General features: G+C 39.5%; 1 protein-coding gene across 1 annotated transcript in view; it reads right to left on the minus strand.

Moving 5' to 3' along the window:
* Nucleotides 1–22,386, minus strand: part of SPIDR (scaffold protein involved in DNA repair) — a 210,561-nt gene that overhangs the window by 140,303 nt on the left and 47,872 nt on the right. The window contains exons 6-7 of the mRNA XM_075744139.1: nt 14,209–14,462; nt 1,957–2,057 (exon numbers count right to left, since the gene is read on the minus strand). Coding sequence (XP_075600254.1) covers nt 1,957–2,057; nt 14,209–14,462 — 355 coding nt within the window. The remainder of the gene's footprint in view (nt 1–1,956; nt 2,058–14,208; nt 14,463–22,386) is intronic.

The following is a 22,386-nucleotide window of genomic DNA, read 5'->3' on the forward strand; positions in this document are numbered from 1 at the left end:
GACCAGCTAGCTTGCCATCAGATCTAGGCAAAGTGACTGGAAAAATAAGTAAGGAATTAAGGTCAGAAATATAATGTGCCATTCCACATGGGTGGCATTTTGAACATGTAGCATGCAAGTGGCCATGGGCTGTAAGCCCTATAAAGCTCCAGTGACAAACTGTGAGACTAGCTTTAGCCAAAACTTTGGGTGTGACTTAAAAATTGTACAACTTTCTTACAAAAAACCCAATCATTTTCACTATCAGTAATGTACCCTTTCAGTGGAATGCAAAAAAAAAAAAAAATTCAGAGAACTAACTTTGTGAATTAGTTAGACCTTTTGACCAGTGGAGAATCATAACTGAGTAAGAGCAGTTCCAGCAGGATTCGAAAGTAAACACTCATACTATGAAATGGTTTCATCAATGACATAAAAACAAATTAAAAAAATATAAGAAACTCTGTAGACACCACAAATTCGAGCAAATTTGTGACAAAAAGAGGACAGGCTTGACATACACAATGATCTGCACTGCATGGTTAGCTGGGCATACTCAAATGAAGCAGACCTGGACACAGCACAAATACTTCCCTGTGTTTAGGTAGAAGGAACACAAACAGTAGCTGAAGAGTGGGAAACTGGATCTCAGAAAACAACAGCTACAGAAGTTATGAAATCATATTTGACAAACGATTCAACATGAAGTCCCGGCATCATGCTGTGACCAAAGCCAAACCAGACTCAAACATTTACTACAGGCCTTGAACGTACAGGAGGCTGAGTAGTGAACTGGACCTGGCCAATGGTTTTGATGAGACTAAAACTGGAAGAATACAGACAGGGTAGCTGTCCTTGTTCTTAAGGCCATGCTGGAAAGTTTGAGAGGGTGCAGTAAAAAGCCACGCAAATCATTTGAAGACTGGTAAAAATGCTTTAGAAAGCTTTAAAGAGCTCAGACTGTTTAGTTTATGAAAATTGTGAGGCAGCATGATTTTGCTATGCAAGTGCCAGAGAGGGAAAATGCCACATACTAAAGAGCTCTTTAATCTAACGGAGAAAAGCTTTATGAGAAACAAAAGAGGGGAACTGAAGCCAGACAAACTCAGATTTGGAAGAAAACCCATTTTTAAAAATTTAGGAGTGGAAATAAGGACAAACTCTCAAGGCAAGTGATATATTCCCTCATCTGCATATTTTCAAATTAAGACCAGAGGACTTTCTGAAAAATAAATGGAAGTTAATATGTGCTCAGAAACAAGCAGTCAGCTTAATACAGAATAAATGCTTGAAATTTCATAGCCTACAGGCACACACACAAGTTGATAAAAAACTAACCACTTCTTTACACTTAAACTCTGTGAATCCATTACGTCTCAAGAAATACTACTGAAAGGTAGTGCTATCAGTCACTTGTAACTAATTCGCATAACTCCCACCGTTTCTTTTTAAGTGAAGTGCCCACTGTAGTTATGCTTCACACTCATTTCATGGTTGTGTTCTATTTGTCCATATTTGCTGTCGTTCACAATTTCAGCACTTATCCATGAATACAGCTGACTTCAAACCAAAGAAAAATGACCAAGGAAAGAGGAAAAGGTGATTATAAAGAAACAACAAGAACCAAAAAAACATCTGCACATCCATAAATTAGACCCTGAATTGTCCTACAACCTGCTGGAAACATCATTTCCCCAGGTGATGCTGGAAATCAAGGAGTTGTGAAGAGTCTAGATGGAGGGGGTTTAAAACAAGTTCTTTACCCCCTACATTCAAACACTTTGATGACTGAGACATTATAAACCGTCATATTTAGCTGAAACGCAGTATTAGCTCAGAAGGCAATCAAGAAAGCATTAAATCCAAGTCAAGCAAAAAATACAAAGAATCTAAACTTCAGTTGTACCTCTATGTGGGCCATATATACAGACATAAGTATGTACTTCAACACTGCAGTATATGTCTTATGCTTCTTACCTGAGGGAATTTTAGCATCTGCAATACACTGATGCCTCCAAAAGCTAATGGCAGCTCTTTCTCTGTTCTGCAGTCGACATAACCTCTCAGCTAGCCCGCCCCTGCAGAGAATAAAGGAATGCTCAATTTTGCGAGGAATCAGTATTCAGTTTTGCCAAGTGACAACACACAGGACAGATGGAATATGTATGTTTTGACCCTTAGAGACAGAAACATACAGTAAAATTACATTTTGCAGATTAGCTCTCCTAATTTTGATTTTCTAATGGATATACTCCTAGTAAAACATACATTTAGGGTCAATACACACAGTAAAACATTTTCACTATCTGGGTGTCCAAAATCTTCACGTTTTCAGTCCTGCCTCCAACATGAGGATTGTAATGAAAGGTTCCCAACTTTTCTTTGCACTTATGCACGTATCCTGATAGATACTACAGACAATTGGGAATTCAAAACAAACCAGTGTAACCACCAGTTGTAACAGGTTAGGGATTTTTTCCTCACAGATTTGTTTGTCTGTTGGCAAGGAGTGATCACAAAAATATTCTTTTACCCATACTTGACCCTATGATTCATTTCACAAGCTGGGTCAAGTGTGCAGTTTCAGTGGTCTGAACACTCTCCAAGATGAAATTAATTTAGCATTCCCAAGGTGAGGAGCAGAGGAGTGGCATCTAGCACAAATATATTTAAGGTAACACTGAAGCAATTCCTACCCCTGGATTCAAAGCCAGAAGACATAATTTCTCACTTTATGAACAAAAAGACAAATGTGTTGGAAGCTGTCTTTGGGCTACTACAAAGAGCTCTGGACTACTATGGGAGTATTCGAGCATTTTTCCTTGGCTTCAAAGAAGTTATTTGCAGAAAAACCTACTTCATTCTTTCCTTATAGCGCAAGTTTTTCCATAACAAATACTATCCAGTATATCAGTAAATATTTCTATTAAGGTGAAACACGTCCTTGGGTGAAACTGCTTTAGGAATCAACTGAGATAACATACAACCACCTTATGATTATTTGTGCACATTAATAGAATTTTTTAGTTTAGGGAGAAAAAGCCAAATAGCTTGGTAAAGCTCACACTGCAAATGTGAAACTGGGGAGTCACACCTGTGGAAACCAAGAAGGAGCTAAAAAGGCTAAGCAGCACTTCAAGTAGGCTGTAAAAAAAAATCTCTCTTTGGTTAGCAATTACTAAGCAATTTCACCTGCAGACAAGTCAACAGGTTATATGAAAACTAGTTAGCAGTCTCAGCTGAATTTCTAATGAACAACTACATACTTTGCAAATCATAACTATCACAAGAATTATTAGATGGGATGGCTAAACATCTTAGTATTAAAGATCACAGAATGAACACACTGAAATACAAGAGCCACATTTGACCCAGAATGATCCACAAAAGTTTTGTAGTTTACATTATTGCATCTCTTCTATGGCTGGTGTGGTTCAGGCAGGGAAGAGAGAAACTCAGACTCTTTCAGAGGAGGAAAAAATCCCCAAACTCCCAAAATAAAGAACCCACACATAACAAGCTATAAAACTTGCTATACTAAGGAGAAAAGCAAAAATATTTAGGAAAACTTGGGCTCCAGTCAACTTCCAGGTAAGCTTAACAAACTTGTTTAATCGTGCTTTTAACATGGACTTTAAGACACAGGGGCAACTAATACGGAGAAGTGCAATGGAAACTTTGGTACCAAGAGCACAGTCAAGCACAGAACTTCATACAGGATAATCTACTCTGCTAACACTCTGCTCAGCCACATTTCCCCCAAAACTTGAGCACTCAAGCATTACTGCACCACGACACTTGTGCGCAAGACAGTTCTACAAACTCCAGCAAACTTTCTGCCCAGTTTCTCTTCTTGCCAGGGAACCGTTCTCAGATGCAGTTGTAATTCAGCTTGGCTGCATGGTCTACACAAGCCATGCTGGAACGGGTAGATGCCAGCTCAGCTAGGCTTAGAAATGCAGCAGTTAAATGCATTTTGAGTTTGCTTGCTTAAGTCTTGCATGTATGAGTCTGCAACTGAACTCTGTAGTTGGACTATAGTGATTCACAATGCAGCTAGTATCTCAAAAACTTGTTTTGCTGAAAGAAAACTGTTCAACAGAGTGTTCTAAAACCCTACTCCATTCCCTCCACAGACAACAGTCAAAGAAATGTATTTTCTCTGTTCAAATAATGTTAGAGAGCCTTTAGGTACCTGCACAAGAGAGCAGCTATCACTGGCCCACAGCCTGAAGTCCCCCCCTTTCCCTGAACAGGGCTATGGTTGTGTCCAGTTCATTAGTCCCTGCTCTTCTGTAAGCCCACCACTGCTTCGCCCATGGCAGGAATGCCCTGTAGCATGAGGGAAAGCAAGTTCTTGGTTTCACAGCTATTGCACGTAACAGTAACACACCATTCCTGTTTCAGGCCTGATATGCCTACCAGGGAGGGTCCAACTGACACAATGTCATTACTAATTTGCTAACCATGTCTGTATTAAGATAATTGTTATCACAAAGGGTCATGAAAAGTAAAACTGTGCCTTTCCTTAGCAACTCTTTGTGCTAATAAAATTCATTGATATATTAATTATTATCCTTCCATTCACATTCCAAATGCAGTTAAAAATAGTTTAAACAGAAAGCATCATAAAGCATTTTGCATTTGCTTGGCTGTAGAATATAAAATATAACCAAGAATGCATTTATGAGAGGTTCTCAGCTGGTCATTGGAAATTTTTTTTTATATAATGTCTGTTTCATACATTGTGAAATTGGAAAATACAATTCAACGACATGCCATGCACAAAAGGAATTTCTATGGCAAGAGAGAGAGAGTTGGTAGTTTAAGGCTTGTTTCTTTTAAAAGATAGAAACAAAGAAATTTAAACATAAACACAACTCTAAACCCAGAAGGATCAACCCCCTTTTATAGCTCAAACACATAAAACAAACAAAAAGGTGTTTTCAGTTAAATTTTCTAACAGATTTTATGACAACAACATTTGAAAACTAATTCCTTCTCATATAGTACAGGTGCCCACACTGTTGAAAACGCTGTGAATGTGCTGTGAGATACCGTGAACTATAGAGTCAGAGTCACTCCTGGCTGCGCAGATGAGAGGTAAGACAGCGTTACACAGAGCAAAGCATGGTATTAAGCAGGTGCTGGCTTCAGTGTAAGAACCAACTCCATGTTTTGAAAAAAGCTAAATGGTTAAAGTTACTATTATTTTATTCCCAATTGCACATCTGTGGATTGTTAAATACCTAATGAGCTTTTATATTCAGTGTCTCGTAGTTAACTGGGTTTACTGGGACTAAGAGTCATCTTTTGGCATAGTAAAATCATATGGAAGTAACTTTTTGCATATTTTGGTAATACAAGGTACAGATGAATAATATTCACTTTTCACTGTCCACACATTATCCCTCTCAAAAATACCCTAGCTTTCCTGGCTTTTCAGGGTGCAGAAACTGTTTGGCTTAATTTTGCGAGATACGAGAGGTTTGCTGGCACCGATGGTGGCGACTGGAGTTTAGAGTACCAGGTCTTGGTTAATCTGCAGTCTGTATTTACTTATGTATCTAGCTGCTTCAAGAAGTTGAGAAAAAGATATTCAGTTGTCTCATTTGCACAGATCTAGCCCTTATGATGCATTTAATTGTCCTCCATGATGAACCCAACATCTGGAGGGGTGTGTGTGTATATGTATATAATTGGCAAATATATTTTGATCACTAATGTACAATTTCTGTAATCAAGGGAACTGACAAACTGTATTTAATAATAAAAACTAAGTTGAGATGCATACTTTACTGACCAGCACTTCAAACTTGTCCCCAAAAATGTTTTAATATGAGCAAATGGAACGCATTTGGCAAATTGTTAATGCAAAGGCTGTTCAGTGAAGCCAAACTGCTCAGATACAATCGCCACTGCCCACAACCTTTTTATTTTTAATCATGAAACTTTCAGTACAACTATTTTGTTCCTTTAAAGCCCTGAAGGCGGACAGATTTAACAAGCAGAAATCCATGTCCTATTTCCGTACTAAATCTGAGCTTGTTGAAATACTGTAGTTGAAATACTATATTTAAAACAACACATTGCCATTACTGTCCATGTTCAATAATATCCACATGAAAGAGAGCTCTGGTGACCATAAGAAAGCTCAGCATCTAGTACAAAAGCTCAGTTTCTGGTGGTTGCCCGTTTCCACAAACTTCAACAGCAAGACTGATGAGTTTTGTGCCACTATGTGAGAAGTATCACCAAAAGGTAACACTGGGCCTGATCCATAACTCTCAGGCTGCTGGTCCCCAGCTTCCAACTCCAGTGAGGCTAATAAAAAAGGAAAAAGAAAAAAAAAAGGCAAAAAAAAAAAAAAAAAAGCATTAGTGAGTAGGCTGTGTTTTGAAAAGTCATTTTCAATCTTTCTGAAGTGCTGGAGATTTCTCTGTGTTTATTTATTAAGGTTTTCATTCAGCGGGGCACTTACCAAAAATAACCCCACATTCGTCCAAGTTTGCTCCTTTCCAGACTTCATTTGAATTTAAGAACAGTGAACACTTAAGCATCTCATTATTGAGGTGTCTCCTTATATACACTATACTCGGGACTCCATGTATTTCAAAACACTGTAAGTGTTATGTATGTCCTCAACTCAGGACTGGGCAATTTCCCTCTTTCTTTTCAAAGCAAGGACAGAACTCCTGTCATATTTCCAAGTTAACTGGTGAAGTAACTGACTTCCACAACACTCAGCTGTCCCATTTCTACTCCATGGGGTGCTTGCTAAAGAAGAAAATAAGATTCCTAAGCATGCTGGCATTTAATTTGTCAACACTGCAAACCCATCAGCTATTATCAGCTAGTTTACAACTTGCAAAAGAATAAGGAACACCGAATGCTGCGAGTCACTACCAAGTGCTCCTTTAGTGTACAAAATAGCAGGGGTAGGTATGAAAGATGTGATTGAAGAATGTTGGCCACACAAGCGCAAGTCTCCGCTACAGAGGCCCACCTTCTCTGCAGCACAGAAGAGAAGCTGTTGGCTTCATGAAATAAGGGATCAGAAAGAGTAATTTTAGCTTTACAGATCAGCCCCACTCAAGCTCTGACTCAACAACTCAATTTATAAACTTTTACCTTGGATGAACCACCATTACCATGGTCGCTGGCATTAATTCTGTTTGTTAAGTGTGGGCTACTTTTCTGAAATCAAAGCATTACACAATTTGTTTTCTTACGTGATAAAAGAAGCAAAGACCAAAGTAGATAGCAATAATTTTAAGTCCCAATAAAACTTGTCAAGTAATTATATTCTGCTACAAGTTCTGGGGTCCTTCTCTTGGAAAGGAATCAGTGTTTCTCCCGACCCACAATTTCTAAGTCAAATCAACAGCATCTGAGGTACCCACCTAAAATGAAAGGAAAATGGAAGATCTGTACTGTAACGCAAATGATAATTTCTAACACATAGCTATCAAGGGCCAGTTTTGTCTGCCAATACAAAAATACAGAGAAAAAAAACTTCCACGTTTATTTGAAAAAAATATAAACTGAGTAGACAGGCAGTGATTTAGTAAACAGCACTGGATGCTGGATTTTCTTGCACAGCAGTTACGTTTCAGTGCTCTGATCCGTTGTACCCATCTAGACAGGGATTTTTAAAACTAGCCAAATCAACAAGGCAGACATACTGAAAGCCTCTTCTAGAGTCTTAAGGATTCAAGGATTTGGAACCTCTCTTAAAAGTGTTCAATAAGCCAAAAGTCTTTTAGAGTCCGTATAGTCTCTCACCACTCTTTTTTCAATCGTTCCACAAAGGAGGTCACCTCCATAAAACATATGTGTAACAATGATATCATTTTCATAGCACTGTAAGAGCCAGAGGAATCTTTCAGCAACTGCATTAGACAGAAGTGACCACCTAGAGAATTTACAATGTCTTCAGCTGTAAATTCCAACCAGCGTATATTAGAGACATCCTCAATATCACCTTTAACAATTAAACCTTTGCAAGTAGTGTCTGGACACTATACCACCATTACTCCGGCAAATCAAAAATAGTTCTTTGTCATAGACACCAAAGCTTCAACATTCTTGTGTAGCTCTCCATGAGCCAGCAATGTGCCCTTGTGGCCAAGAAGGCCAATTGTATCCTGGGGTGCATTCAGAAGAGTGTGGCCAATGGGTTGAGGGAGGTTATCCTCCCCCTCTACTCTATCCTGGTGAGGCCACATCTGGAGTTCTGTGTCCGGTTCTGGGCTCCCCAGCAGAGGGCTATGAGGATGATGAGGGGACTGGAGCATCTCTCATATGAGGAAAGGCTGAGAGAGCTGAGTCTGTTTAGCCTGGAGAAGACTGAGAGGGGATCTCATCAATGCTTTCAAATATCTAAAGGGTGGGTGTCAAGAGGATGGGCCCAGACTCTTCTCAGTGGTGCCCAGCAACAGGACAAGGGGCAATGGGCACAAACTGGAACACAGGAAGTTCCATCTGAACATGAGGAAAAACTTCTTCACCTTGAGGGTGACCAAGCACTGGCACAGGCTGCCCAGAGAGGTTGTGGAGTCTCCTGCTCTGGAGATATTCAAAACCTGCCCGGACGTGATCCTGTGCAACCTGCTGCAGGTGATCCTGCTTTAGCAGGGGGGTTGGACTAGATGATCTGCAGAGGTCCCTTCCAACCCCTACCATTCTGTGATTCTGTGAGATTTGTTTTCCAGGTCCTAGTTGCCTCAGCGCAGAGGAAGAGATGTAAAAGTGATTACAGTTGTAACTGCTGAGAACAGGGTGGGTGAGCACTTTCTACATCCCATATGGCCTCCAGTGAAAGATTTTAATTAAAACTTTATAAGCGGTTGATTTTCCCATGCCTCTACTTAGCCAAGTTATTTCACAGAGAATATTTTAAATAATTCAGGAACATCTTTGGAAATAGGTAAGCTTTGGGGGCCTGCTCATTTCATAGTTTTCAAAACATTGATCACCCCTTCTTGCCAGCCACCAAAAAAGCCCCAACAATTCACCATTGAAAAGTTTACCACAGCTCTCTGGCTCTTCAGACTTCTTAATAGAATAAAATTATTTCAGATTGTCCTACCTCTCTTACAGGAGAGGCTCTCAGCAGATTTAAGATGATTTAATAAGGAAATAAGAAATAACTTATCTCTTTTTTTGGCCAGTATTAAAAAAAAATAAAATTAAAAATCAAGTGCAAGACTCACATGCACGATTTCTCATAAACTAGAGTAACAAAGTTAAGAGGAAGACTCAGCAGGAACGAGTTTTGATGGGGAACAGCCATGCCCCACGAGATAAGGGAAGAGCCTTCCCTTCAATTCTGAAGCTTTTGGCTTGCCTGAGCAGAGATCTTACATAGAAAAGCAAGCTCCATGGTTAAACAAACCAAAGGCACCAAAATTACTTCTGTCTGATGGAGAACAACTGTACCCTGCTAAATCATTCCAATCAGTAAAATACATTACATATGAAATTGGAGAAATCTGTCATATTAAGGAAAGTGGTTTTTTGGTTGGGTTTTTTTTTTTTTTTTTTACTAAATGTGGGGTTTTTTTCCTGTTAACATCAAACATCTGGCCCAGTGAAACTATCCACACTTTCTATAAAAAAGAACATATTTTAACTTTCAGTAAGTGCAAAATAGTTTTCCCACGTACATTGCCAGTGATTACAAGTGGTACATCTGTGGTGCAGCCATGATATTCTTCAGTTATATTCTCCTAATCCAACAAGAAATTCACGAGCAAGGAAAACTTAATCCAACAGTTAAAATCAGAGTAAGAACGTGACAGTCAAAAGGGCTAGTCTGTTGCTGTTACACCCTCATGCTACTTGTATGTGACATAACAAAGAACAGACCCAATTTTAGAGTAAAAGCCCACTTCATTTGTGCCAGCTCCTTCCTCCCTTGGCAATTTCCTTTATTTTCAGGACCTCAGTTGGCCTCATGTGACAACCGGGTTTCGTTTTACTCCATGTAATACCAGGACATTCTGTAATTTTCTTCTCTTTTGATAACAAAAGTTAATTTTAGCAGACTAGATCTGTAAGTGGTCTGTATTCAAGCAGATATATGGTAATTAAACAGAATTTCCCAAGATTTTATTTTACTATTAAAATAAAAACGGCCACTCAAATACTAGAAAAACAAACAAAATGCTAAAGCAGCTGTTCTTCACAACTAAAAGCTCTTGCAACGTGACAGATTTAGAAGTAGGGTTAACATTATATAACCTAACATATCTATTTCCTGCACTGAAACCCAGACTACTTTGTGTTTTTTTTCTGATGGAAATAAAATCTTACTAGAAAAAGCAAACAATTCATAAAACCTTTAAGAAAGGTTTACTTGTAGACAAGAAAAGCTGAGTGGATGCATTTTGAGTTTTCTGTTTTATAAATACTGAGTGAGCCTAGTTACTGGTTTAACCTACGTAACAAACTCTGATACTTTCAATACTTTTAATTTCTCCCTTCTTTCACAAAGGAATTTTGAGAGACTTGGAACTAGCGCAGTTTAGCCATTTTACCCTGTAACATTAACATGAATTCCAAATCTAAAAAGAACTTCCTGAAAACTGCTATTTGCAGTATATACTCTCTCCCCTCAGGTTTGCAAATCACTTGCATTATTTTCTCGTGCAGTGTTGACTCAAGCCTAGAAACTGAAACTTTGTGGTGGAATAAAATCTGAACCCAACACCTCTTGACCTGATCACCAAGGCAATTCACCTCAGTACCAAGTACCACTAGTAGCACTTCCTTACCAACTCCCTTAGTAGCTCATGGGTGCAGTACAATGACATTTATCTCTCAGCATACCTGGGAAAATTATACCACTCCCACTCCATCCATGACCAATTTTGTTTAAATTAAGGAAGGCAGTTACACAAGATGGCACATAAAGCCAATGTTTAAGGTGAGGATGTCCAGGAGCAGTGGTGTTGATGGCTGTGAATGAGATGATACTTTGCTACTAGCATGACAGACTGGTACCTCCTACAGCACTGCCCTTCAGGTTGTTTCAGAACCTGCCCAGGACCACCAACACCTCTGAAGGATAAACACCACCATACAGACTACCTGCTCTTCCCTGTGGACCATAGCAGAAAGAAGAACAATCTTTACTTAGAACAATTTTGAAAACAAAACCTAACATTACAGGGGATACACGAAGACATACAAGAATTTGGCAAAAGGGCACACAATAGACCAGTTGGTAGGTATGGTGGGGGAGGAATTGCTTCTGTCACACCCTTCTTGTCTGCAGATGCTAATCACTTTCCAAAATTCCATTTAACTCCTAACAGAGGAGGATTGCACCACACCCCTTCAAATTTTACTCATTATAAGAAACATTGTATATGGTGCATGTTCTTTTTGGGACATAGACGAGTCCCTCATTTTATTTCCACTCAAAGGTGTTGAATTTACACTCAAATTTCTAACACTAGGATCAGCAGAATTATTTTAATCATCCACAATCAACTTACTTTCAAAGATTTCTGTTGGTTTGGTTACATCTTGTTTTTTGTAGTCTATGACAATTACATATGTAACAGGATCAAACAAACTCTTCCCTCCCATCCAGGCAACTACCAAATTCCACTGTAGCACCAGGAAGATTCCAGGAGGACAGGACAGTAGAAAACAACTTGAGCTTTTCCACAGACTGTTACAGCTCTTTTCTTTGGTTTTTTTGTTTGTTTGTTTGTTTTGTTTGGGGTTTGGAGGGGGGAAGGGGATGTTAGGGATTTTCTTTGAGGTTTCATAGAAAAATGTAGCCAATGAGGTAACAGGAACATAGCTGCAATCAGATAATGCAAATAAAAATGGAGATTGCAGTGTGCCTAAGGAATTTGGAAGAGACTGTTACACATGGTATAAGATTTTTCAGAAAATATAAGCTAAAATTATTTGAAAATATTCTCTCTACTTTTGAAGATAGCTTTAGTCATCTCAAACAGCAGAGAAAGATGAAAATAGAAATAATTTCTATTTTCTTAAAAGTGGAAACAAAACCATAGGAGGCCTATTCTACCTACATCAGGACTCTTCCATGAAGTAAACATAATTAATACAGTCTGGATTTGGGGTAGAACCTCTGGCACAGGAATTCACATAGGAAGACAGCAGCTCTACCACCTGCACCATCTCTGCTCAATTCATGCTTCCCTAGGCACCAGCCCGGAAAAAGAGAGCCTGGCTAAGCAGAGGGTCTTGGCTCCCTTACACCTACTGCACAGTTCCAAATGGTCCGAGCGGGAGCGTGTGGGCCAGATCCAGCTTCCAGGATGATTTCTCCTGCTCGCTGCTTTTTCTGCTGTGGCTTCAATCTGCAGCAGAGGTGGGAAGGAAGGAGAAAGGACAAGCCAACAACTGCTGTGTAACTTCTAGCTATATAACCAGAAAGGAGTTGTCACTTCATCAATCAAGAAGCTGACAAACCTCTCCTTAAACTGGCTTTCACAGCACTGAAAATCTGTGCTGTCCTATCAAGGATACAGACTCTTATATCCACTGTTAGCACACCAATGAAAGTGTTCTCCATCAGCAGTAAAAGGAAAAATGGGAGACACGTGTGGAATTAATGCCCTGAACAGGAAGAGTGAAAAGATGACAATTACCTGGACAAGCAAAATAACTAGATAAACAAAACTCATAACTAAGGAATTTCCTGCCTGCTTCCCTATTCCCAAAAGGAACCCAAGGTGGAACCACAGGATGGAAGAGTAAAAAGCCCTGCAAGTTCTGCTCCTCTGGCCACTCTGGACAGATTACATTCTATTTCATTGTGGTTTGTTTGTTTGTTTTTAAAGCTATTTATTCTCTTATACACTTGTTTCAGAGACTCTTTGCTGTAAAATAGATTTTTGCACTAAGATTGTTGATAGTAGAGGTCATGAAATAAAGCTGGTAGGTGCAGATTCAAGTCATGTTTAAGCTACAGAACTTCTAACCCTGGGATGTTATTGCAGCAGCCAAAAGTTTTTATGGCTTCAGAAAACTAGTAGGCAAACTCACGAAAAGACAAACAAGACAAACCCACTGAGAGTAACAAACACTTACTGAGCAGTAAACTGTTAGAAACTGGAAGTGCATCTGAGCAAAATACCACTATACACTTGTCCTGTTCCTATAACCTTCACACATACATGCTTTTGGCTACTAACAAGCATTTTTGGGGGTTACAGCTTTGGTCTGACCTCATACAGTTGTGTCTTTGTTTTTTAAAGTAACAAGAAGCAAAGCTTGATTGCACAAAGTACTTTCAAGTATAGAGATTCTCAGTAATTAGGACTTTCAAATCTGTTCTCTCATTCAGCATTTTGAAATAGCCAAGAACATTTTTAGAGGAAAATAAGGTATGGCTATTTAACCAAAGTCAAGATTTACTTTTAAGTAATTGATTGATTGATTACTGTACATAGAATCAGCTGTAAAAAAAGTAAGAAAGAACCATATTGTTAAAAATACAATACCTATAGCAGCACCGTTTGTAGTCTCCATAGCTTGAGGCATACCTTCACACATACCATTTAACTTAAAGCAACTTTCATTAACTCGGTATAGGAAGTGACCATTTCTGCACTGTAATTAGCTAGAGAAATAGTGAATTGTCAACATCAGGCTTCCACTGCTCAGGCTGTTTTCTTTCAGCAGTTATATATATTTTTAATTTATTTAATTTAGTCACAGAGATTTAAACTTCAGATTACCAAATACATCCCACCTTTGCCTAAAAATCATTCTGTCCTGCACTATTCAGCACTGGTGCTCATCCACTCCTTTCCTACAGCATTTTTGATAATTTTACCCTGGCAAATCTGGAGAGGACCAAAAAAAAAAAAAATACCAGAGGTACGGTATTTTTGCAGACTATCTGGAGAGGCACAAAGCAATGAAATAATTGCAAGCTAAAACAGAAGTATGTCCACTCACACATCTGTAAATGCACTGTAAAGCATTATTAGAAGTGCAAAAACCGTACTGATTTGTACACAGGAGTTCAAGATTGAGAGCTTTCACCACAGATTTTAAAAGTGAACTGAATTCTTTCTTGCCTTGTTTGCTTGTTCACAGATAAATGATATTCTTTAAGTTTTTGGAACTTGCATCTCAAATGTTTATCCTTGAAAGGTTTTCCTACTCTTCTGTAAGTATTCTTCTACTTGCAATTAAAAAAGAAAAATTCATTAAGGCAGACAGTGCATTTACCTCACTAGCTTCCTCTTCTTCACAGACTCGGTGGGGGCTCGGGGGGCCTTTCCCGCCTGCTTCCCGGGGGTGCGGAGAAGGGCCTCTGCAGACCTCAGCCACTCACTGGCTGGTCGTGCTGTAACATCCCCCGTGTCCACTCCTGACCTTGACCATAATCTCTTAGCAGATACTGGAGCAGTGGTCGCCAGGCTCGTCTCTCCTCCCTCGCTGTCATTATCAGATGAATACTCAGAAATTTCTGTCGAAGTTGTCTAAACAAATAAAAATATAAAGCTATTTAAACAGAATGCTAATAAGATAGTACAGGGTTTTGTATGCAGTTATTTATGTTCCCTAGTAATCCATAAATTGAATGCCAATTTATTAACTTGAACAACTTCACTGTAAATGCACATTAATCACAGAATGGTAGGGGTTGGAAGGGACCTCTGCAGATCATCTAGTCCAACCCCCCTGCTAGAACAGGATCACCCAGAGCAGGTTGCACAGGATCGTGTCCAGGTAGGTTTTGAGTATCTCCAGAGCAGGAGACTCCACAACCTCTCTGGGCAGCCTGTGCCAGTGCTTGGTCACCCTCAAGGTGAAGAAGTTTTTCCTCATGTTCAGATGGAACTTCCTGTGTTCCAGTTTGTGCCCGTTGCCCCTTGTCCTGTTGCTGGGCACCACTGAGAAGAGTCTGGCCCCTTCCTCTTGACATCCACCCTTTAGATATTTGAAAGCATTAATGAGATCCCCTCTCAGTCTTCTCCAGGCTAAACAGATCCAGCTCTCTCAGCCCTTCCTCATACAAGAGATGCTCCAGTCCCCTCAACATCCTCACAGTCCTCTAGTTGTTTTTCAAACAACTACATCTGGAGAATTTATCAAAATGATAAGCCAATGTTTATCTCTATCAGGAGAAATTTCCAGGCAGGTGTCAGGATTAAAGCAGGTTTTCAGGGAAGCACAAAGAGGCTAATGAGTGGCAGGAAAGCCGAGAGAAAGGGAGCTTTCACAGTGGGATTCAAGTGAGTTGGAAGGCTGGCTTCCATAGTCCGAATTGAGGGAAGAAACACATGCGTCTATTAAGAGCTCATAGCTGGCAAAAGGTATGTGACCTTTTGTTAAAACAAGATTTTGACCACTAAAGCTGGCCTTCACCTATGTTCAGCAGGCCTGTAGCTTCCCATGAAGGTTTCAGAAGTTGAGCATATGCTATTGGGCCACATCCAGCTAGTTCCAGGGAAGATCGAGCACTGGTCAGCAGCCAGGGCTGTGAGCAAGCAGGGCTGGAGTTCAGACCCATAAAACCTTGCTGGAGTTCTTCTCCCAGAAACTCACAGGACACACTGAACTCATCCCACTGAAGGAGGGATGAGAGGAGAGGATGAGAAGGCCCAAAAACAAGTCTGCAAGAGATGTGGAAGGCTGAGGAGAGAGCTGGCAGGGAAAATTCACCTGCTTGGGGTCAGCTTGTTTGACTGTCCTCTAGGGCTCCTGCACAAGCAGGGCAGGGCAGCTGGGTTGGCACCCTAAGGTGAGCTCTGCACAGCAGTTATGTACATTATGCTCTCTTGACCCAGTATTTCTTGAAGTACTGAGTATTAAGCAAAACTACTTGGAACGTGGCATTTTACCTAGTACAGAACAAAACAATCTAACACTCTGAAATAGGCAGAAGACTAAGAAACACAATCTGGCCTCAGTATTCAGGAGCTAGTTGGAAAAAAAAAAAAACCCAACCAACCACTCTGTGCAAGTTCTGGTAGGATGAGTAAGTAACAGTCCCATCACTGGGACCACCAGCACTGGCCCAGCTGAAGAAGGCTTGCACAAAACTGTTCTGTAGAAGAGGCAAGTTAAATAACTCAGCCTGATCCTTGAAAGAACTAAAACCTAATGCAAAACATTAGGCTCACACTATCAACAGGGAACTGGAAAACCCCAAAGACTGACTTTGCTCCAGATCATGCTGCCCTGATCACAGAATAGGTCCTGAAAAAAATTAGCCTGTTCCTCTGGTCTAACGCAGTAAGCAGCTCTCCACACAAGTTGTATGACAACTGGCTCGGATAAAGACTTTAAAGATAAAAGAGGAAAGGGAGAGAAATTACTGCATTCACTAATGCTGTTGTGTGTTATTAATTAGCGTAATCATCTGAAACCAACATTTCTTGACTGTGCACAAAAAAGAGTTCAGCTCTTGCCAGTTCTTTAATATATTCTTCACGTAAACGACGAGACACTGCTGCGTTCATGTTCTGAGGGCTTACCTAAGTATTCTGGAAATTGGAAGGACCTTTTAAAGTTACCCAGAGAAGGAGAATAGCTAAAAGAATGAAATTAATATCAGCCTGTTTTAAACACAACACAGTCAACATTCGTCCCTTGGCAACAATATTTCTCTGAAAACAAACTCCTTGGAAAAGAGCCAGAAATAAAAGGTTTCAAACAGTATGAAAGCAGTAAGCAAGCACTTCATTCTTAAAACCCCATTCCAATGCACTCTTTTGCTTTAGGAATGCTTTAATTTTGTTTGAATAGCTACGATATCCACTGCACCTAAAAAAAAGTATGCAAACCTGAACTACTTTGAGCAAGTAAAATGCAAATGAGGAAAGCCCTTGGGATGTGCTTCAAGTTTTAAGTGCACATGTTTTAATCCCACTGACTGTAGTAAGAGTTAAGAAGCTTTCACAAGTAAAGATTGTCTAATAAATCATTTAATTCTTCTCCTACTATTTATTATTGTATACTTGTTTAGATTTAACTTCCCCAAGGAAGCTGTACTTTAGGGGTTTTGTTGTTGGTTTGTTTGCTTGTTAGAGTTTGTTGTTTTTGTTGTGGTTTTTTTCAATTGGTCAGTTGGAAATTTTTCTTAAAAGAGGAAGCTATAAAAATGGAGAAGGAAAACAACAAAAACTCAACCTTCCAATTCTGTGCATTATTTAACTGTAGCCACCATAAGAAATACAGTCTGAAAAGAAAAATATTTTCAAAACACACAAACATGATTTTTCAAGTATCCAGGAAATGAACTGTTATGTCTACCAACACTATGGTGGTGGACAGTTGGCAAGAAAAAAAATTAATTTCATTTCTTAGGTTTACTTTAAAACAATAATTGATAAATTGTGAAGAAGTTGTTTCTTGATTAGCAATATCTTAAACATCATGAAGCTTAATTTTCAATGTTTGGTTGTTTGTTTTTTAAATAATATCCCTAGTAATACCACCATGAGTTTCTGAAGAGTGTCGTTGCTAAGCACAGAGCAGTGTCGAACTGAAAGTAGTTCAGTTTTCCACATTACTTATTATTTCAAAATACAGTCATTTGTTGTTATGGTCGCTGAAGGTACAATGCTCCCCACTACACACAGGCCCAGTTTCCCCACCTCAATCCCTTTCTCCAGCCCCTGAGCCCAATCTAATCATCTCCATTCTGGGGGTTTCCATGACTGTCTCCCATATATTCCAATCACTCCAAATCTTTGGTAGTAGACCGTTCACTAAGATTTACCTATCATTTCCAACGATGGTCTTGCACAACACCCTTTTTATATCATGCTAACCACTTTTCCACGTCCAAGGGGTGAGTGAGGAAAAAAAAAAAGCAGGGGCTGACCTCAATCTTTCTCTAAAACAACAAACATGGCTCATTTTGTTCACTTTTAGAATCAATCAATCAATTTGCTCTGTGACTACTTTAATCTGAAAGGTTCTAAATGCTCCCCCTTTATGGCTTTCTCTTTTAAGGAACAATGACATTAGCATAAAACTACAGAATAGTGCCATTTTTTCTGATAAGATGTGGCTACAGGAAAACAAAGAAGTCAGTGAGAGTACTGTAGCTGAGCATCTAGGACCCTAAATTTTAAAGATAAATATGTTTAAATCAAAATGCATCAAAAGAGCGCTCTCATGATGAATTAATTTATGATGCACTTTTGACAGCACTCACCAGTACTAGCTAACATAGAGAGTGGTACAAATGTAAAAATAGAAACCAGAATGCGAAATAGCAAATATCCTCCCCTGTCTAAACAGTTAAGATTGCTAAAGAATACATGATTACCTGCGTCAATTTAAATTCAATTTAATTAAAAAAAAAAGCACCAAAAAACCAACCACAGACATGGTAAAATCCTGGCCCAAATTGTTCAAAGACAAAACTCTTGACTTCAGTGAAAAGAAGAGAGCATTCTATAAGCACGTACATTTTGCACACAGGCAGCACAGAAGATACCATGTTCTTAGTTCTGTGAACAAGTCCTCCCTCCCTCACGCTGAAGAGATTTGCTTCAGCTGCCTGTTGCTTCACCTTGAACACCTTGTGAGTTCTTTGGGAGTACCTTTGCAATCTGCACAGCATTTTCCTCTAAAAGGTCTGAAAAAATTACCTTTTCACTTCAATAATGATGGAAACAAGAAATATCTGTATTTGAAGTTTCCAGCTTCAGCACAGAAAGCAGAACTGTACAAACTTTCTGTACAAAACAAAAGCTAACATATCAATCCTATTAAAAAATAGTAATTCGTTATTTTTTTAAAAAGGCACTCTCATACAGCGATTGCTAATTAGAGGGAAGGAGATGAGCAATTGGGAGAGTTTCTCATCCCCCTTGGCTCTCCTTGCAAGGTATACCACTCAGTGAAACTTCTCTGTGGAGCAATGTCAGTATATACACCCTGCTTTTGTAGTGGTTAAACACTTTCACTTGTTCAGTCATTGTACATTCAGAAAATGTAAATCTTCTCCAGTTAGTATAGAGATACGTTGCAGATATGATGCTCAATAAAAGCTCACAGATATTCCAAACAAGTTCATCAGCTGAAACTAATATGCTTCAGCATGCTGCACTATGTCCAAATCTCCTATTGCTGACAAAAAATGCCTATCAAATTCTATATAGACTCTGAAATAACTATTTTTGCAGATGGAGGTCTCTTCGTATGTCATTTCCTTCCCTAAAAATAATAAATTTATTCCCTTATATGATCTTACTACAACTTAGCTTAAATGGCAGAAGAACTAATAGGGTTTCTCAGGTGGCACCCTTAGGGAACCAGGTTTTCTCAAGGTCATAGAACCAAGTTATGCCAGAAATGGAAATAGAATTTGAGAGTTTCAGACTTTGATCACTGTATATACAGAGGAAAATGAATCTTCTTGCATTTCCTTTCCTACTTGTTCTTTCACATATCTTTGCCTCTAACTCTGGAAGCGTTTTCTATTATCCCCTGCCTGTTCTCTCACAGGCTATCTTTTTCTCTTTTGTGATTCCCTTACTCTTTTCAGAATTAATTTGCATTTCTCCTAATTGCCCTCTCATAACAGCTTTCAAGATGGGTGGAAGCTGACTGGTATTAACAAACACACGCAGTGAACTGAGGCGACTATCCTGCCACCTCTCCTTTTATACAGTCTTCCTTTCTGCTAAGCAATGCTACATTTGCACTACTAGTACTCTTTGCAAAGGGATTCAAACACAGCAAACTTCTACCCCAAGGAGTTAGTTACAGGTTGCAAGGCGATTTTATATCTTGCATGGTACTCTCCAAAAAACAGAGCGAGCAGAAAAGCCGCTGGATTTGCTACAATGAATATTCACAAACATAAATCACCAGTGCAGTATGTCAAAGGCCCAGGCTATGCTAATGAACGCTTGAAGCTAACTCCACCAGAAACTGGCTTGCAGGATTATAAGGAGTAGGGTAAAGGTAAAAGAAAAAAGTTTCCCCTTAATCAACACAAAATTAATTCAAGCATTGTGCGCACAGATAGTACAGGATATTATTCAGCTCTATAAAAATAATTAAAGATATAAAAGATTTAAAGCTCGAAGTTCTCTTCAAAGCTTTGTGTTTTCTGAAGCTTTAACCGAAGCACTGAAGTCCATGCCAAACATTTTCCTAGTATCTTGAGAAATAATTTGGTTCTTGGTAAGCTAGCTACTTTCACTCTAGAGAGATAAAATTCAGATATACCTTCACACAAGAAACTTAATGTTCAAGTGCAGAGCGAGGCGTGTGCTGCTCCGTGGGTGACATCAAGCTTTCTTCTCACAGAATAACCACAGGAACAGCACGCAAAACGTACAAGATTAGGTAGCAGTGCGTGGGCAGAGATAACCGTATGACAAAAAAGAACAACAATGAAAGACATAAATCACTAATAAGATATTTTTGGACTTGCAAGCCCAAACTGACGCAGCAGATTAACTGAAATTTTGTACCTGGAACAACCACCCAGTGTTATTACAGAGACAGCACATATTTAAAATGGATCTCAGATAATGTCTAGTTGTTTACCTAAGTACAGCATTCCTCCTCAGCACATGTGCTCAGACCATCTGATCTGTCCTAAATATTTATCAGTGTTGTTGGTTCAGCGCACTAGGAAATGACATGCCCTGCTCCACACACATTAGCATTTTGTGGCTGCCATTACAGGAAACAGAGCCGTACGCTCTTTAAGGGCACAAGAATGGCCACCTCGAGCATCTCTGGGATTCTGCAAGAGCAACTACCACTGAGCTGTCAAAGGGTCTGCTTCCTTCTCCCTGCTAAACTTCAGCAACATCTCCCTTCACATGGACATGGGAATGAATTTTTGCCATCTCCTAGATGCCACCACCCCTAGGCTGGAATGCAGTAGTTACTAGCACGCAGAAAATCATTTATGCCAAGTAGCAAAGAAGAATGCTGTATCTACTTGAATATGGAGGAGAAGTGTAGGCAGTAACACTGTAATTATTCAAAGTAGAATTTGGTCACAGACTGCACCCTCATCTCCTCTTAATGGTGTTTTGAGACCTTTAAACAAGTGGTTAGGACTTCTCTTCTATGACTAATTAAAAAGGATTCATTGCATCCAGCAGCCCAGTGCTTCTTATCATAAAGGAAATTGATTCACAATTATGTCTGGAGGGAGGAGGCCAGCTACTAAACCTTAAGCACCACTGCTTACATTGCTGGGCTTCCCTTTGGGGAGCTCCTGCGGAAGTCTGCCCAGAGAAGTTGTGGAGGCCCCATCCCTGGAAGTGTTCAAGGCCAGGTTGGATGGGGCTTTGGGCAACCTGGTCTAGTGGAGGGTGTCCCTGCCCATGGCAGGGGGGTTGGAACTAGATGATCTTTAAGGTCCCTTCCAACCCAAACCATTCTGTGGTTCTAAGTCTTATCCATGTTTGATCCCATTTATTCTGCAAACTCTGTCAAAAATTACAGCTGCATTAGCTACTGTCTTAAAAGGTTACTCCAAGTATGATTCGATTCAAAGGAAAAATACCAATAGCTGTTACAAAATAAAAAGCAAATGGGGCTGTTTCAGAGATGCTTTCATGGACTGAAGGAGTTGAAAGGGCTTTGATGTAACTCTGCAGAAATTAATGGAACGATATGGCTGCTGTTGAGTCCGACAGGCAGTTAGCCTCTGATGCTGGGCTTCCTGCAGGATTTCACACCTTTTACTGGTTTCAGGAGGGCGACACAGACAGGATAACTCACTAACTTCAAAGAGGAAGTTGAAGTACAGTACACAAGACCACAAAATGGTGTTTTATATCACACATGAAATAACAATTAACAAAATAAATAACTTGTATCATCATTTATCAGCTCCCATATCTTGTGTAGATCATACTGCCTTGAAGTGGAAAATGAGGTGGCGATTAGGATTACATGCAGTATGTTTGGTCGTGCATTCTTTTTTGTGAGGGAGAAGTGCATGTTTTTTGTTTGGTTTGAGCTCACTCACACGTAATTCTGTACACATAGACCATTGGCAGGCAATATCCTACACACAGCACTAATTGTTTCAGAAAACAAGAATGGAAAAAAATAATATTAGAACAAGATTTCACACACACACAAAACTAATAAAAAAAATCGACACGAATATCTGATCTTCGAAAGAAAAACTTTGGGAGCAGAGCGATTTAAATCACAACAAAACGGACATTTTATAGACCTAAGGAAAATATGGTACTTTAGCGACTTTTTTTTTTTTTTTTTTTTTTAAAGCTAGGTAAAGAATACACAAGTGGCAAGGAAGATGAAATCAAAGTCATAACTTCTAATCCTGAGCAGAAACCTCAGCTTTTACAAGGCAAACAGGTTTAGCAGGCTATACCTCTGGAGATAGATCCACAAGCTGTTCCAGCTTGCCTCTCCCAGAACAGGTTGTTCTAAAGCATG

This window comes from Balearica regulorum, chromosome 2, assembly GCF_011004875.1.
Source record: "Balearica regulorum gibbericeps isolate bBalReg1 chromosome 2, bBalReg1.pri, whole genome shotgun sequence".
Taxonomy (NCBI): Eukaryota; Metazoa; Chordata; class Aves; order Gruiformes; family Gruidae; genus Balearica; species Balearica regulorum.